At 32.3% G+C, this 19315-nt stretch overlaps 4 protein-coding genes across 4 annotated transcripts; 2 read left to right on the top strand and 2 right to left on the bottom strand.

Annotated features, from left to right (window-relative positions):
- Positions 1-70: 70 nt before the first annotated feature.
- LOC149902877 (protein FRA10AC1 homolog) lies at positions 71-7815 on the bottom strand. Its single transcript, XM_090109425.1, has 5 exons — positions 7694-7815; positions 4690-4974; positions 1942-2101; positions 570-797; positions 71-217 (listed from the first exon to the last, which is right to left on the bottom strand). The coding sequence occupies exons 2-5, from the start codon at positions 4960-4962 to the stop codon at positions 147-149; spliced, it is 732 nt and encodes a 243-aa protein (XP_089965551.1). The 5' UTR covers positions 4963-4974; positions 7694-7815; the 3' UTR covers positions 71-146.
- Positions 5034-7815, bottom strand: LOC149902876 (uncharacterized). The gene is made up of 2 exons (XM_090109424.1): positions 7694-7815; positions 5034-7612 (listed from the first exon to the last, which is right to left on the bottom strand). The coding sequence occupies exon 2, from the start codon at positions 7589-7591 to the stop codon at positions 6620-6622; it is 972 nt and encodes a 323-aa protein (XP_089965550.1). The 5' UTR covers positions 7592-7612; positions 7694-7815; the 3' UTR covers positions 5034-6619.
- A 773-nt stretch (positions 7816-8588) lies between these two features.
- On the top strand, positions 8589-12849 carry LOC149902875 (ribonuclease H2 subunit A). The gene is made up of 5 exons (XM_090109386.1): positions 8589-8915; positions 9067-9296; positions 10519-10662; positions 11119-11266; positions 12391-12849. Exons 1-5 carry the CDS (start codon positions 8771-8773, stop codon positions 12669-12671), a joined length of 948 nt encoding a protein of 315 aa, XP_089965512.1. The 5' UTR covers positions 8589-8770; the 3' UTR covers positions 12672-12849.
- Positions 12850-13633: 784 nt separating this feature from the next.
- Positions 13634-15221, top strand: LOC149902874 (uncharacterized). The gene is made up of 3 exons (XM_090109561.1): positions 13634-14653; positions 14740-14875; positions 15075-15221. Exons 1-3 carry the CDS (start codon positions 13918-13920, stop codon positions 15106-15108), a joined length of 906 nt encoding a protein of 301 aa, XP_089965687.1. The 5' UTR covers positions 13634-13917; the 3' UTR covers positions 15109-15221.
- The last annotated feature ends 4094 nt before the right edge of the window (positions 15222-19315 follow it).

The following is a 19315-nucleotide window of genomic DNA, read 5'->3' as shown; positions in this document are numbered from 1 at the left end:
TGTTTTATTTCAACGAGTCTATTTATAACGTTTTGCAAGAGTCAAATAAGTCAGCCAAATAAATGCATAATTTTTTATTTAAACAAAAGTAGTTCTACACCATATTCTACAATATTATTTATCTTAATTAGTTTATTAGGAATTTATTAAAGCAGTAAGTCTTCCAGATAGTCCTCAAATTCTTCTTCTCGAGACTTTTCCTCAGTTTCTTGAATACCTATAAATTAAAATTGATAAGTACATTGAATGAATAAATTGATTTAGTTACATACGTTTTAATAAAAGAAGTTAATGTACGAGAAAATTTTAAGTATAGATTACCATTTTACGAATAAAGAAAAACATTATAATATACCAGCAAAGTCACTAAGAACAAAGTAGACACCATAAAATTTATTCTTTAAAATGTTGATGCACTTAATTTTTCTTTATAGGACATAGGTTGATGTCATGAAAAGAACAAACCACATGATGTGATCGTTTTAAGGCTACATTATTTTGGTAGAAGCAAGAATTTAAAAGTTAGATCAATTATATGTGCTAATTTTCAAAATATGTTCGCGCCCTACCCTTTTTCCACAATGAGTTGCCACTGTCTGCAGTTTCATCGGTCTTAGAAGTCGACGGTTCTTCTACTTGAGTTTCCTCTGGAACTATTTCATTATTTTCGTCTTCACTTTCAGATTTATCGTCTTCGAAATTACGTTTTTTCTTTCTTTTGAGGTTCTTCTTAAGCCTTTTTATTTCACGTTTTTTCGATCTATAATTTAATTTCGCTGAACATTCTGGACAAAGGCCTATAAATTAAAATCGATAAGTATACGAACAAGATGTTTCTATGTTTTAATTACAGCTTGTTTAATTATTTAATTCTTAGTTAATCTTTACGAAAAATATAATTAAATTAGATGTGTTTTTTCATTAAATTAAGCTCAAAAATATCTGAATAAATGTAATAGATTTAGGTACTTTCGGCTTTCCAATGAATAAATAGAATTCGAATCGCAATTTGTACCTATTCGTACTAAAATGTATTTAAATAAACAGGAAGTAGGTAACAGGTAAAAGATTGTTATTTTCACGTGGGCAATATAAAAATATCCTGGGTCTCGCGTGTTATTACCTAAATATTAAGTTTACAGAATCGTTCTAGTTAGTTATAATAGGTAGGTTATTCTTGATAAAATTATAAATGCATGTTTATAAAGAAATGTGAATTTCCCATTTTTAATAGGTGGCAATATCACTCATTAGTAACTATAGTCCTTTTCACCTATGATGATTCCTGTGACCATTTTATTTTTAAAACGCCAAAATAATTTTAGTGCATAATATTTTTATTTTATGGCGGCATTATTACCAAAAATATAAAAATGAAACACCTTAAGCTTATAAATCCAAAACAGTATTGTTTAGTTTAATATAATGAAAAATAACACAAAAATATAATACCTACGCAATTTGTGTACATGAAATGGATCGTTGAAAAATCATAGAGTTGGAAAATCATAAAATCGGCGCCCATCTTGTGATCGTTTGTCAATCGAGTCAATCGTCTGTACGAGTGCGTCAGCCTTGTATACAAGTTGCATTTTTATATTGATTCTTTACGTGGTATTCTGTTATTGTTACTAATTGTAATTGTTGACTTTTTGTTGCTGTTGTTTGCTATGTTTCCTTAGTTAATTGTTGGCGAAATGCCGAAAAAACTAATTTTGGTACTTTATTCAAATCGATTTCATTTCCATATAAAATATTATCGATTATCGGAAACAATCGATATGATTTCAGTAAAGACATCTCTACACGTGTCAAAAATCGATGTGTCACAGAAATCATCTTAGGTGGAAAGGACTATAGATAATTATCATATGCGCAAGAAAATGAACGAGGTCCCCTGGCCATTAAGGCATCCAAGTAATATAAAAATTAAATACTTACGAAGTTTAACGAGAGCATTCTTCTTTTCGTGATCTTCGATATATGCAAAATTAACCTCCCATGACTTAAGGTTTTGGTCACTGTTACATCCTTTCGCACCGCAGTGAAATTGTCCTTTACCAAGTACGACTTCCTTTTCAATGCGCCACCTTAGAGCTACCTTAAACGTTGAATACTTGTTGAATACATATTATTCAAAATTTAGAATCTTATTTTTTTATATCGATATCAAGATTAAATCTAGATTCTTATTATATACAGCGTAAGATTGTAAAAAACCGTAAGGTTATTACTTATAATCTAACTCGACAAATTGTGATGCGGAACATTTGCTTGCAATTTCGCAACTCATCACTTTTGTAAGACGTATGCGAACCTATGTGCTATGCCTGGATTGCATGGAATTTACTTTTATTTCATCATCGGTTCATTAGAACTCAAATGCAGGCTGCGTTGACGGTCGTTGGTTGAGCCCCGGCTCCCTATTTCCATGGACTAATAAATATATATTTATTAGTTCATGCTATTTCTGTGTAGTTTTTAAATAAACCGAACCGTAACTGTCGTCTGTCGATGACATAGATATTGTATACCAACGCTATGAAGGGATTCTTTGAATAATATCAAATTTATCTTGCAAATAAATTATTAATTTATAACACCGACGAAATTTTTGGGGACCATAATATATTTGCATAGGTAACAACGTGAATTTAGTTTGTTGGCATAGACAGCTTCTACGTCAGTGTATATAATATGGAGTAGTTCAAGCCATCTGCATCGGTCCATAAATGTTACAAGATAAGATAGTTAAAAATGTGGTAAAGACTCTAAACAACACTATGTTCCATAACCAATAGGCAATAACAGTCCATTCAGCTGCAGAACTCAACAACGGCGGGTCCTATAGCTTGATCGAACGTTTTGGACTTCATCAAAGCCGAAAATCTTTATTCGCTATGCAGGCTATTCGCTATATGGGCAGGTTTTTAATAGGCATTAATAATTTTGATTTCATAAAATAATTCATTAGATTGACACTGAAGAATTTTCCATGGATAGAGTGCGTGTGCGTGCGTGCGTGCATTTATAACTGGCCTCAACGTTAAAGCCAATGGAGATCAGTTTGAATGAGTTTTATTTTTTTTTATGTTTGTATTATGTATAATCTAGCCCACATTTTTCCTTCTAACAATAATTATGACAAGTATAATTAATTATTTTTGATTTTATAGTTATGTCTATAAATGTTAACCTAATCGAAAAATTGTTTACACAATAATATTTATCATCAACCTTTGCCTTGGTAGGTAGGTAACTAGGCAATAAGTAGGTAAATATAATAATTAATGCTGCTATTTTATGTTAGACAGTAGGAATAAAAATAGGAACATTAAAAGTTTGGTATTTCAGAACGTTAAGTGGAGAAGTTACAACTTACACAGTACACTTGATGATTAAATATAGACATATAAATAATACTTAACTACCTAACAATCTACTATTGGGACGTTATTCATTAGGTAAGAATGGTAAGATATAGTTTTAATAGATTATTTACCACAAAATAATAGCAATTAAGTCAAATGTGCCAAACTAAACTATTTTCAAATGGGCTCTACCTAACCGCTCTAGGCCTGAAAATTACCTTAACTGAGTGGTCAGGCGTCTGAGCCACGGTATGCCGCACGGCTCGTCAGAGTCTAGATCTCTATCTCTCCTCATGATCATTTTTTTCTATTATATATTAAGAATTATTTTAATATTTATTATAATTGCATATGAATGCTATAACAATGAAAATAAATACGTCTGACTAACTCTACAAACGACTATCCACCTAGTTTACTATATAATTAGTGTAGATTACAGCTGATTTATCTATCATAAGTATAAATATATTACGTTTCGATCTGCATATTTATTAGCATCAAATCATCAATACCTACGTACCTACTTAATTAATGCTAATGGAGCTTTGATAATGTTTACAAAACATTGTTTTTGTTTTATTTTAGGTTTAATTTGTTATTGTTTTTGAAGTGTTCCAAGTGTATGATTAATTATCATTAATGACAAATAGTGAATAAACCTTGGCATCTACGTAATACGTAGGTACCTACCATATGCAATTTATTAATGAATATTCAAATTTCTACGTCTCAAAGGCGAGCAATGAGTACCTCTGTACCTACATTACCTATTACACATTCCTTCATAATTACAAATTACAATGCAACAATATAAGTCTCAGGAGGCCTCTAGTTTAAAAATCGTGATACATAATTTATTCGATAATTTGTTAGGCAACGTGCCGCCTTCGTATTCAATGTCGAACGAAGTAAGAAATGGTGAGCAGATGTGCGCTACCGACGGCCGTGTATCTGCGGGTGAATACCGTATGCGCTATATTTAGCCTACAGAAAGGCAGTACCGCTATTGTTGCTCTCCCCGGCATGCTATACAAAAGAAGGTCTCTCAGGCAAAAAAGGCAATTCAATTTCATAGGGGACTCGCCCTATCTCATCTGTAACGGTTAGGGGAGAATATCAACATAAATTATTTCCGATGCGGCCTCTATTCTACTATGCATAATTTTATACATTTATTTTAAACGGGAACGTCTTAAATCTAATAAATAATTCACAGTTACTGAATTGGCTATTATGAATAGAATATCGCAGGAAACGCGTAGTTACTTAGTGTATGTGTAGACTGTAGGTATTGTTTATGTAACAAAGGACTTACTTTATTCTCTTTATATCGGCTTAAATCACAAATACAGTACTCTTTGAAGAGTTTATCGTAATATTTTTTAGCTAATTGTTTTTCCCACGTGTCGGCAACTTCGTCGTCTTCCCATAAGAACTTATGGTTTTCCCTTATAACATCAAGGTCGGTTCTACCTTTGGACGAATCTCGTTTCAAGAATACCGTAGAGCCCTTCTTATTTAAACAATAAACATTAACTAAATACTTATGCAATTCATATGGATTAAGATTACGTAACCTTGCCGACATCGCTACGGCAACCTAGAACAAAGGGAAAACGATTCGTTTAATTTGGAAATGAAATAAAACATGACTTGCAACAAACAACTCTTTAATAAAATCGATTATTATTACATTTTCCATAAAATAGTTAATAATTCAATTATATTAATCGGATCTTATACTAATTGTCATGATGAGTTTATAACAAGGTGCATTTTACATAAATATCGCAGTTAAAAGGCATCAATAAATAGTTTCTTTTGTGCAGGAGTTATTATCTACTCTGAATATTATTGTCAGTCTTGTAGATTTTTGTGTATTTTTTTCATTTGGCTCACACTTAAATCTATGAACAAGTCATGCAACTAAATCTCTAAAAATTAAAATAAAATAAATAAAATGAAAATTATATTGCCTACCACTAAATACAAATCTTGTCAATATATTATTGGTATAAACCTATAAACAACCAGTTTATGAAAAATTGAAGTGGCACACTAGAAACTTAAATAACTTTGGTTTTATAGCCAATCTTTGGGATAAGTAAACAATTTTGTTCTAAAATTGAAACTTATGAATTACTCACTATATATTATATAAAAAGAAATAATGTATAAAATTCATAATTAGCTACAATAATCCTGTAGTCAATACAACTTTGTGATGATTGTTCAAAAACATTAGACTTTCTTAAATAAATACTTATAAATAAATTATCATTTCATTTCATTTTCATTTCATTTATCTACTTGATCATATTGGCTAACATTATAATGTTTGAGACCATTTCAACAGGAAAAAATATCTGAATGTGCCTTATAACATCTAAATTACATGTAAAGATAAAATTGACAATCCAATTTGGTATAAAATATATCAATGTCATTATCCTATAAAACTTCTAACATCTAAAAATATATTTGGTGTTATAGTTACTTAACAGTATATATAGAAATAGGCACATTAGTTAGTATTATTGCTTTGGTTACAGCATAGTATAAGAAAAAATTATCTTATCTAAATTTTGGCATGTGTATTACTTTACTGGCATTATAATGCCCTACAGTAAAGATACAAAAATATATTAGTTATTAAAGCTCTTTTAAGAAGCAGGAACAATTGTAAGAATTTGTGACAAACAAGTTTTTATAAAGGCCTCGGTGCTAAAGTATTATTAGTTTTCCTATCTCTAATACAAACATTACAGCTTGGCTATCGGAATCTTTGGACATTTGACCTATATCCACATATTAAAATATCACTTTATCATATCTAAAAAGGCAACATTGGGTCAAGATATGTGTGACATTATACATTACAGCACCTGTAAAGGTTTCTTACTACAAACTAAGGATATTCTTAACATGCAATAAAGTATCATAAATAAAACCCTAACTCAAAGCAATTACAGCAGCACACCATAAGAGTATAAACACTCGCAATAACACACCATAATGACTAAGTTATGAACTAGATAGTGAAATTATTCAATTTGGTATAAAACAATACATAATAATATATTATAAACAATAATTATGACTAAATTTTTGGCAATGGGAGAATCTAAAAGAAGCAATAAGTGAGTAGCATCACAAATATATCATGTATGAATAAGCACAGCTTGATACATGATCGACACAGTATTATGTTCATGGATGATGCTAATCACTTAGTGGTTTAATTATTATCCATGAGTTTTTTCGTGTTTCTTCATATTATCAGACCGAGTGAATGCTTTATCACAGACACCGCAGTAATAAGATTTTTGTTTCGTGTGCACAGTCATGTGTCTTGATAGTTCGCTTTTGGTTACAAACTTCTTTTCACAAACTGTACATGCATGCTTTCGTACATTTAAATGAAATTTCATATGTATAGATAAAGAACTTGACTGGGAAAAGGCTTTATGACATAATTCACAAACAAATGGACGTTCTCCTGTGTGCTTCCTCAAATGATTCATAAATCCTGTTTTTGTGTAGTCTTTTTGGCAAAGGTGGCAAAAACTTGACTTAGAATCCAACATTCCCGGAAAGTGACTGTTTATATGCTTTCTAAGCTCCCAATAACTTGGGAATTTTTCTGAACATACATGACATGGGTATTTTTTTTCCTCGGTGGGTTTGGCACTACAGTTATGTGAAGATAACAACTGTTCACTGGGAAACATTTGGTTACATTGGCTACATGTATGACTAGCCTCTGAGTCTGTTGACAATGTTACTTCTAAATAATTTTCGATAGACATTACATTCCCATTGGAACTATCTGCGTCGTCGCTTTGATTGAGTGGCGTTTGATCACTCTCCATAATATCTTTGGTATCTAGTTTAACTAAATAGTCTCTGTAATCTAATAAATCTTTCCCTGAATTATTATTATCAGGTTCTACGAGATGTAAAATAGGTGACTCACTCTGCTCTCTGTCAGAAGGTTTTTCGCTATCGGAGTGTTCGGGTTTCGATGATACATTATTATCGGATTCCCATTCATTTTCGATTATTTCAATATCGGAATCCGACTCTTCGGCACTCGATGTAGAGTTATTGACTAAATGAAACCCAATATCATCGAATCTCAACACATTAGACGGAAGTTTAACCCCAACAATAGCCTGTATCGCCTGCCATGAAAGCTCCTGGGGGTTGTTCTGCATATTAAATCGCACTATCCTAACCTACAAACGAGTTTTCATGGATTACAACAAAGAAATGTTTCTCAAATGCGACATCATAATAAATGAAAAAAGCAACATTACCTGTTACGTGCACGATTTTGAAAATAAATAAGCAGCTGACACCTATTTTCTACATCTAAAAATATTATGCTACACAGTATACACTGCACTTCACTGCTATAGGTGGTTTATGGAATTATGGATGCGTCTTTGTTTGTCATTGAATTTGAAAACTCGCAATGACGAATAAAGCGCTTTCAGCGCTGCGTCTGCTGTCCAAAACACGTCTAATGTGATTTATTATTCTTGAAAATGATTTTATTGATAACATTGACTGTGCCCTTTATTAGCACAAGCTATCAGGCTATTATGCTTAATTATATTATGCTTCTCATTAAGATACAATATAGGTATGATCACAAAAACATAGTAATTAAACATTCAGAACAATTGTTTAATTATTGTTATTGTTAAATTAAATTAGCATTCCGGCGGCTTTGTCCACTTCGTCTAAAACTTTATAAAATATACAATATACTTTCGCGTAGTTTTTTTTTTTTTTTTTTTTAATATTTATAGGCAAGGTAGGCAAGGGAAAGACACACAGTGAGAAGTGAGTTTTTAAGCATTGATTAACTCTGTGGATTAACTTGTGATTAACTTCTATGAATACATTCACAGAATACATTCATCTCTCATACATCTAAGCATCAGATCATTAACTTAATGATCTAAGCTAAGCATTCATCACCACCTTTATTTTTTGGGCACCCGTTTATTCCTGGTAGAATCCAATGTCTACTTTGTCATAAATTATTACCTAATTTATTTCATGCATTTTCTTTATTTTATAAATGCTGTAATCTTGTTAAATTTTTAAATGCTGTATTTTCTTTGAAAAAACATATCAAATCTGCAGTTTAATACCTATACTTATTCCATAGTTATCTGTATTCTGTAAGAAATCATTTTTGACGGTTGACACTGACAAAAAAGAAAGTCTGTTTTGAAAATAAATTATTGGAGGGAAATTAATTTTTAAACTGAATTGATTAAAATTAATAAAAGTTTTGTAGTAAATAAACTCAAATAGGTACATATTTATCTCCTTTTAATTATAACTAAGAAGTTAGTGTATGCAGTCAAATCTACTGCAGGATGGCTGCTTTGCAAAATTTACAAGACTTCATTAAAAGTCAAAGCAATTCTACTAAGTTTGTAAATTGTTCAGATGTACCATCTATTTGTAAATCTGAACCTTGCATGTTAGGAGTTGATGAAGCAGGGAGAGGTCCAGTCTTAGGTGAGTTTTCACAGATCCTTCCGTCATTATTATTACTCTTTTTAAAATAAAAACTCGATTACATACTAATTATCATGAAGATGGGTAGCCTCAGTTTATATAATGGACAAATTAAAGCTTACTTAATAATTAATCTATTTAAACTTTACAGGTCCAATGGTATATGGAATAGCCTATTGTCCTACAAACCAAACGGAAATTTTGAAATCACTAGGATGTGCAGATTCTAAAGCTCTCACTGAAGAAAAAAGAGATGAAATCCTCGTAAAGATGCTGACGGAAGAAGATTCTACGCAAAATGTTGGATGGGCTGCAGAAATCATATCTCCAAATTATATTTCTAATTCAATGTATAGAAGAGCAAAGCATTCACTGAATGAGGTATATTTCACTAGCCATGTTACAAAATATTTTGTATCTATAATTGGATAGTGACTTTCGCACTTCCCGCCAGAAAAATAAGTTCCACCCTCACCACCTCGACTGCTGGCGGAGTTCCACAGTGCGTTTTACGCGAAACTTTCTCCCGCGAACTGTAAAACTCTGGAACGACCTACCACCTACAGTATTCCCCAATTCTTATAACATGGAGACCTTTAAAAAGAGCACCTATAAATATCTAAAAAACCGGCTGCTAGCCAAGGCTTCTCCAAATTAACCCTAAGATTTCCCTCCCTTTTATACCCTTCTCCTTTCCTGAGGACAGCAACACATCCACTTCCCTGTGGAGTGGGTGCTTATGGGCGGCGTGTATCGCTTAACACCAGGCGACGCGTCTGCTCGTTTGCTTTCCTATAGCATAAAAAAAAAAAAAAAAAAAAAGCTAGCCAGTACTAGTTTGATTATCAACAAGCAACTTCAAACATATTGATAACAATAATTTTATTCAACTTATTAAAACAAATACCTTGGGCCCATTTTATTATTTATACTTATCCGTCCGTTATTATACTTATCCGTCCAATAAAGTATTACACGATAATATTAAAAAGTTTGGAAAATCCAAAAGTGCACGACTCATAATGCTTATTTAATTATGAAATATAAAAAAAAAAAAAACTTATTGTAGTTTTCGTTTTTATTAATTGCAATTAAACGACACTGAATTAATTAATCATTCGCATTCAGTGACCTACAATCGTTGATTAGAATATTTAAAAAAAAAATTTAACTCAAATGATGGATTTTTTCAAGTTATAGTGTTTTCAGGTTTCACACATGACGGACAGGAAAATTTTTTGACCTATTTCGGTGTTTTTTTCCAATTCTATTGAAGTAAATCAATTTTTAAAAAGTATGGGATTAATCTCCATTAAATTATCTCGACAATAGTATGCAAAATATCTTGATTCCGTGAACTAACAAGGCTATAATAATAAGAATAGCTGCAAATGTCACGAAAACTGTCAAATACGGGCAATTAGAATATGTTTTTAAAATGGTAGTTTTATACATTATTTGACGAATAATTTTTATCCAAGCATTGAAAAATCGGCCCTTAAAAAAATCCTTTTAAATTTGTATTACAAAATAATTATAATATGTCATGCATACTTGTAAGACTTGCTGATGATATATTAAAGTTTATACTTTAAATTTTCAGGTGTCAATGAACTCAGCAATTGGTTTAATAAAAAAGGTTATAGAATTAGGTGCTAATATTGCTGAAATATATGTGGATACTGTGGGTCCACCTGAGAAGTATCAAGCTAAGCTGATTGAAATATTCCCAGGAATTAAAATAACTGTAAGTTAAAATTATACTTACTTAGTTTAGTTCACGTGAGATCTTGATTCAAAAAATGGCAATGATGTTAGTAAGCTAAATATATTTATTAGTTTATGAGTGGAAAATTAAAAACAGAAAATGCCTATGTGCCATTCGTTATAATATTAGTGGACAATCTAGTAGCGGACAATGTAAAATATGAAATTTTATTATTTTATGTGAATGTTTAGAGAAGAAAGTTTGTTGGAAGGATTTTATTCTATGCAATTTTTTTTTATAATATTTGACAGAATTTTTATCCGCTTTCACTATATTTTTTTTTAATTATTGTATCTTGTTATTCTCTGTCTGGTATTTATATGTACAATAAAGTATAAAATAAATAAATAAATAAAATATATTTTATCATTGTAGACGAAATTCATAAGTCCCAAATCAAATACAATATAATTTAAAATATCAATTTTGTAACAGGTGGCCAAAAAAGCTGATTCTCTATATCCCATTGTGTCAGCGGCTAGTATAGTGGCCAAGGTGACAAGAGATCATGCACTGAAAGTCTGGCAGTTTCATGAAGGCATAGATTTGGACTACAAACAATTTGGTAGCGGATATCCTGGAGGTATGTAAATTTATCTATAAAACATGTTCCTTTATGATTAATTACAAAAATAATAAATATCATACACACAAATACTTCATTGGAAACACTTCAAGATAATAATGTACTAGCTTTCCGCCCGCGGCTTCGCCCGCGTTTTCAAAGAAAAACCTGTTCCCATAGGATTTCCGGGATAAAACCTATCCTATGTCCTTTCTTGGGTATCAAAATATCTCTATACCAAATTTCATGCAAATTGGTTCAGTAGTTAAGGTGTGATTGAGTAACAGACAGACAGACAGAGTTACTTTCGCATTTATAATATTAAGTATGGATGTGGTGGGTACAAGTGTACAATAGAAAAACGGTCACAAAACACAGTAGATATTGGGTGTGGCATAGTGAATGGAATATGCAAATTGAAGATATATCATATCATATTATATTAGAAGTCCCTCAGTTTTCGAGATATCGATTTTCTTAGAAAATTCTATAAAATTACACCCTTTGCAACTCTTTCTGGTGCTGTGACTTCAAATGAAGGAATATTTTCAATCTGTTTTTCCATAGTATTGCTGGATAAATGAACTATCGAATATTAAACAATAATTTTAAGGACCTTTAATTTCGACCATCAGGCAATTCTAGTTTTAATGAATTAAGAATTTAGATTACATTATCTGTGCAGTGCAGTTTCACCCGCGGACGAACCCCCGGGTAAGATCAGATATTTCTATAGCTCACGTGTTATACTGATATAAAACCAATATTACTAAGAGTAACAAACGAACATACATACATCCATCCTAACAAACTTTTGCATTTATAATGGAGTAGGATACAAATACAATAATGACAAAGTTGTTTTTTGAAGTGAAACTTCTTTATGCACCTTGAGAGTAAAATTTTAAATGTCGCGTCATTGTAATACCATCAAGTCATGGAGTAAGGCGACAATTTTGGTATCTTTGAATCTTGCCAAAGAAGTTTCACTTATGACACGTGTGCTTGGCATATACGCTCTTTTTTTTGTCAGAAAGAGTAACAATTATTCATCTATCCATTAGCACTCATATTTATAATACATATTAGAATATGTTGGCATTTTTTACTTAAAAATAAACACAAAGAGTTAATTGTTATAGATCCACTGACGAAAAAGTTTATTCGCGAGCAGATAGATAGAGTATTCGGGTACCCTCTATTAGTGAGGTTTAGTTGGTCAACAGCAGAACTGATGTTACAAGAAAAGGCAGCTATATGCACATTTGAAGAAATCGATGAACCAAATACAAACAAGAAATCGCCTAGAACTAAACCAATCAATACATTCTTCGCGAAAGTGGAAAATGGTGACGTGAAACGCAGGAAAAAACACAAATTTTTCGAAGAGAGATTTTTGAGTATGGATAACGCGTTTGAATAGGTATGTGCATGAGTTTAATTGATTTATTGTTGTTAATATTTTATTTTGACTACTGAATGTTAGATGTAAGATCTTTTAAAATCGTATTGAATGTTCAAGCATTTGACTGTGGATTGCATCCATAAAAAACGTAATGAAATGTAATTTATCTTTATTTGAAATAAACAAAACAATTATATATTGAGTTTCTCTAATATACATTTTCCGAACCATTAAGATAAATAAATAATTTTAATTTTATATGCCGGAGCATATAATAAATAATTGATTTCGATAAATATTTTTTACATCAGCCATTCAGTTTTGACCTATTCAAATTCCTGGTCGGTTTCTACGACTTGTATCAATTTGTTATATTGGTCTTGTTACGATGCCCAAGATCTAAGCTCAACATGCCAATATTATAGAAAATCATGATTTAAGAAACAATGTAAAAACGTTGTAAGGAGTAAGGACTCAGCAATGATGACTCGTGATTTCAAATGACAATGTAAGTGAAAATGCATTTAAATAGTAGAAATCGTCGGATTTTAAATGCATTAATGCCACAGTCGTATTATTTTCCATAAGGGGTGGAGGCATAAATTTATCACCTTGGCCTGCCTCCAGAAAAAATGTTTCGATTTTTTGCATTCTTTCTCGAGTGCAAAATAAAACTCGATAAGAATATTAATAAATAAGCTTTGAAATCTCTACTTTATACCTTACACTAAATCTTACGTAACTTCGCTTTTTACTTCACTTTTAATTGCAATCGTTTTTAATGCAGCTCAGGTTTCCCTGATCTTGTCAAATGAAGGCGTAACGAACGCGATAGAACATTTATCTTTCTAGATAGCGTACAGAATATATTAGCCATAGAAACAGCCTTATTATGAGATCTTCAAAAAGCGCCAGCTTATGCAAGGTTACTATAACATGACCTGGCAACTTTCTCGTCTATTACGGTCTATTATGGGTATCTTTATTTGTCGAAAGGGGCGGCTTATCCAAGAAAGGTCCGGGGCGGACGCGTGCCCGCGGACCGCATTAGCATGCGTGCGACAACGCTTGCACCTACTTACCATGAGCAATGCGGAACGCTCTCGGGGTCACTTGGAGAATTTAATTGTGTCCCATTATCATATTTAGGTTCTTTTACGGTAAGTCAAAAGTGAAAACTGAATGGGACCCAAAGTTATTTGTCATTCGTTTGTTGCGATCGATGGAGACAACTTCGTCTGAACGGTAGCTCGCTATTCACAAAATGGCATTGTTTCGGTGTTGTATAGTTTTAACTGTTTGCGCGTGCGTCTCCGCAATAGTCGGGCCCGCCGCTAATGCGACGCGGAGTGATTCGAAAACCGATACATATCTCGACGCCTATTCGAAATCTCGTATCGAAGCTGAAAAAGCGAAGCAAGGTGTCGTCATAATAACGGCTAAAGACGGAGAGAAGAAGATTTCGAACCGCGACGATAGCTTTTCTGGCTACGATTATACGCCGTCATATTCGAGCAGTGACAGCTTCAGTTCATCTGGCCCCTCAAACAGTTATCTGCCGTCTTCAAGCTATGGATCGCCTGTGAAATTTGAATCGGATATAACGTACAATTCGCCACCAAATTCATACGGACCTCCGTCATCGAGCTACGGTCCGCCCTCAGGCAGCTATGGCCCTCCTACAGCATCCTACGGTCCTCCGTCGCCGGCTTACGGACCACCGATCCACAAGCCATTTCCCGTCTACGGACCTCCGAGACCATCATATGGTGTACCGTACACGGCCCCGGGATTGGGCTTTTTCGATAAATTGTCGTTGAAATTGGATATCTTAACTATTGCAAAATTAATGCTGAAATTCCTTATTTTCAAGAAGATAGTGACTATGATCGCCGTTGTCTGTATGTTGTTAGTGATCCCGAAACTGATTTCGTTCAAGAAAGACAAAGGTGGCGACGACAACAATGATGAAGATGATCGCCAATTCGGACATAAAAATTGTAAGTTTATTAACACTCAGTAAGCGTTAGGTTTTTATTGGTGTAATAATGAATCATTGATGTTATCTATTATAATGTATTTTCAGTATTAGAGTTGACGTCAGCGCAGCAACTGTTGGAGAGGGCTATGTATGTGTACGGAAGGCAACAGCCGTCGTGCGGCCTCACGTGCCGCGTGAGAAGGGTTCTAGATGACATATACGAATTTGAACCTTATTTCAGGTATGATTAGATCTTAATTCAGAAGAAAATAATCAACCACCTTGTTATGGAAGTAGTCTATAAACAAATCATTATACTTTAAACAAATTATTCAATATTAGATGAGAGCGCAACAATCTCAACGTGCTAAATTATTCTGTCGAATATGAAACGAAATGCATTGTGCAATACTTAGTAATGAATGTCTTTTTCTTTCCAGGGTAAATAACGAAGGTGTAAGCACGGATTCCTAAGAAAAGAACAGAATAAGTTGTCGTGCCATTATAATTATGTTAAATTATTGTAAATTATTTATTTATTCTAATATTTAATAGTTTATTAAGAGTTAAGTAAATATTCAATTGTACTCTGAGTTTTATTTTGATTCACATGAAGTACTCGCCTATAAAAGTTTGTTAATAATCTTTTCAATGTTAGCTGACTGCCTCATTTCGTACGTTGATTCCCTTGAACGGATATTTTTGAAGTCCTAATAAATAATAATCATCTCAATTTCCCTGACCATTATGTGGGTTATGATTTGCACGATCAATTAATACTTGCACGTCAATTCCATTATTTTTACCGTAAGTGCCAATTCCTTTTAATTTAATATTTCCATGTGTATGACACGTTTTCGTTTCACGTTGTACTAAAAACATTTACCCTTTAATTGGTACAGAAATCCCATAAATTAACATAACTACATATTTTGAGGTATTTTGTGAAAACCTACTAGAAAAAAGTATTTTGTGTGTGTTTAAACAATTTATTTTAAAGTGCCTATTTCTGTATGTGCACTAAAAATCTATATAAAGCCGCAACTAGTTAAATATTATAATTAAAATTTATTTTTAAATTGTTGCACATAATTTAGCATATATTATAATTTAGCATATATAAAGAAATTATCGTGTGAAAAATTGTTTTACGCTTTTTAGTGAGCTTTTGTAGCCTGTGTAGCCTTTTCGCGATTTTTTTATTATATTTTTTTAGTAGGTATCTATTAATTACCTCGATTATATTTTATTGCAATTCCAATCAATTAAAAATATAATGTGTGCAATTCTTCCTGCATGTTAATTATAATGATATCCAGGTGTGTAATAATAGCGATTAGAGTTAACATTGCCGTTAATTGTAGGATGTAAATTCAATATGTAGTACTTATAGTTGAAAAGTGTTTTTGTTAAGTGGAAGTATGTATTTAAATAGAGCAGTGTAGAGTTTCTGTTAAAAGTCTATAATTAATAGATATATAAAATTAAAAAGATCCATGCGGATTCCCTTTGAATTAGAAATACTAGGAAATTTTTGGGTCAAATACACACATTTAGTACAACCAAACAATGCAAATAACCTTCCCAATTTGGTTTATTGTTTGGAAGTGGGGCATCAAGAGTAAGTGCAGCGATTATGACTAATCACTTAGTTACAAATTAAAAAGTTATTACTTTAACGGCCAATAAATTACCCATCAACAAGCTGAAAACATGTACGGAATAAAATTTAAAATGATTTCACTGTTAGTTTCACTTGTTTTGGAGAAATTGAACTTTCCCCGTATCGGAATTGGGATCAAAGACCGAGGGCTTAAACAATGCTACACATGATACCGTATGGCACATAGAAAGAATACTAATGAACATTGAACACATTTCATTTGCTTCCTTACTTGAGGTAGAGAATGATCGGCAGATTTGTTTTCTATTGCTCACGTGTGTGGAATTAGTTTACAGGGGCATTGTGTTAGGTTAATTATGTGTTAATATTATTGAAAGAAAAAGTTGAATAATTAATGGCATGAAAATTAACATTCATGTTAATGATGTAGCTATTGTTTTACCTTTTTAGGTGGCAGTTTTAGCGGTTTGTTTCACACGATATTTGGAAGCCTACTTCTGTATCAGTCATGTTGATAGTAGCTGAACATATTTTTCATATAATATGATGAATATTAATAAAAGGAATTTGAAAAGATCATGTTGTCGGCCGTATGATAGACAACATTTAGATTCAAATTCAAATGATTTATTGTTAATACCTACCCTATACATTATTTCAAGCGTCGTAAAAATATAATTTTAATTAGAAAGGTCTAGTATACCTAAAAAGTCTAGTATACCTAAGCTCGAAAAATATGAAACTAAAAGAACAGGCCTTTCTGTTTTTAATTTTCCAACAACATAATAAAAACCTGCGTTTTTCCAGGAATAATGGCTAGAAATATTTATATCTTTATCCTTATTTCAATTAAGTCCGTCGCCGCTGTGGAACACTGTATCTGTCTTACGTTGCCCGAGGTCATTTAAGCCAATTTAGACAATTGAGGAAGTGTGCACCCCATATCGTATTAGGCACAAAATTTTCAAATATTTTTAACTGTACACTTAAATATTTCGAAAATTACTTGCCTGTAAATTACTTTGTACCTGCTATTTATTCGGACGTCGGTGGACATCGCTCTCTAACTCTATCTAAGTAGGTGCTTTTACATGTGTGAAAATAACATCAGATATTTATATCAAGATAACCTTGTTTCTATTAGTAAAATATGAAACTACCAACCTTGATGTGTCAATAGCTTCTATTGATGGAAGTGGTTCCTCGTCAAATCTCGACCTAATTTACTCTATAAATAAATAGTTTCATGTAAATGATCTGAGCGGCTAATGGCTGGTCAGAATTCTAACTGTTTAGACGTAGGAAATACTCAATGGAAAATGTTTCACAATACGTAACCAACTAACGGATGAAGGGTTTGGTTTGAAGTTGACTGCAGCTATTCTTCAGAATGTATTCAATCAAATAGTCGCAGTTTTATATCGGGTATTAGAATCCATTAATGGAATAATAGTACTCTATGTAGGTACATATATGGTACACGTCCTGTTTCAATCTGGAATTAATATATTTTTCAGTTGATTTTTTATATGTTTGTGATTCAGGAAGAAGAACATCCTACTTCTGAGAGAATTCGTTTGCTATATATGAATTGTTTTCAAGATTACTGACTTCGATACATTAAGGAAAATAAAGAAACAGGAGCATATTTGCAAAGAGATATTATCTGCAGGTAACCAAATTTCCTGAAATAAAGTTTGATCTCCTTACTATTAGTATTTAGTATAGTAGTAATATTGCTATACCGATATATACTTAGCAATAAAATTAAGGAAGTTTATTAATTATTAAAATTCAATGGTAATCGCGCATAAAATAGCTAATAAAAGTATAGGACCGTTTCAACATTACATAGTTGTTAGTAGGACAGTCAGCGTCACGACAAGCGACAATGAACTTGGCGGAAACCATTGTCACGCCCGCACCAACGCACAACGCCCCTCAAATACACATACTATTAGGTGCTATTAGTGACAAGTGCATCGGCGCACATTTTAACAGAGGTCAAACAACAGTCACTCTGTACAATATTAATCTGGTGAAATAGTAGTTGTGGTATCTATTATAGCTTGGGTTCGGTCGTTAAACATCTAATTAGGTATTTCAACAACAATGAAAAATCTAATTTCATTTGGAAGGTTAGCGCTTTCGAAAAATTAAGTCTCTTCACTTGTAAATGGGATGAGGTGAATTTATGTGTGATTTGAAATTCTAGGCTAAAGGCTATTACACAATTTTATAGATATTACAGTAGTACCGTATTGAAATAAATGCTTATTATACGTATGCGTGACTCGCTCTATAATGTTTTATAATAATAAATTAGTAATGATATTTATATTGAACTGATTGCTGAATTGTAAATTATATTTATTGATTATGATTAGGGTTGGGTTCCATAAAAATCAATCGTTTGATTTACCGTTTTCTTGGTTTGATAGGATAGATTGACAATAAAGCCATACATACTATGTTGGATTTAATACTGTTTAACAATTTATTAAAAAAAAGTTAGATTGGTGGAATAGAAGTTATACAGTGACGTTTTATCGTGTAGGTACGGTAAATAAAATAAAAAACTAATTTGCAAGTAAAAAATATAACGTCATAGAAGCACGAAACAATCAGATATTACGTTATTTTAAATTACGTTTTGAATTTCTTTTAACTACCAATAATAATTAAAGTTTCGACAAATTAACTTTTAAGGAATATATTTTTAGTCTACGTTTCTGAATTTTCAGAAAAGTACGCTTGCTACTTTCTTTCGATTCGATATCTACGTAACAACCGATTTGTAAAACTGTGTAAGATGCACGCGAAGTGGAAAAGGAAGAAAAATTTTGGTGTAATTATTATTTTTGATCGCGTACGCGCAGGCGAAACCACTCGACGCCCAATCTCTGCGGCTGATCATCGTTTGGAGTGTAACGATATCCGACGCCGGGATCGCATTATTTAACAATAGTATTATAATTTTTGTGTAAACTGGGTGCTCTATTTACTCCATTGTAGTGCTAGGCTGGGCTCGTATGAGTCAAGTGTAGGAGCAGTGGT

Source organism: Colias eurytheme, chromosome 14, assembly GCF_061535395.1.
Source record: "Colias eurytheme isolate Ceu_HAF_F1 chromosome 14, ilColEury1 Martin Lab GWU primary, whole genome shotgun sequence".
NCBI classification, from domain to species: Eukaryota; Metazoa; Arthropoda; class Insecta; order Lepidoptera; family Pieridae; genus Colias; species Colias eurytheme.
The sequence above is the reverse complement of the archived record's forward strand: the minus strand, read 5'-3'. Positions and strand labels throughout refer to the sequence as shown.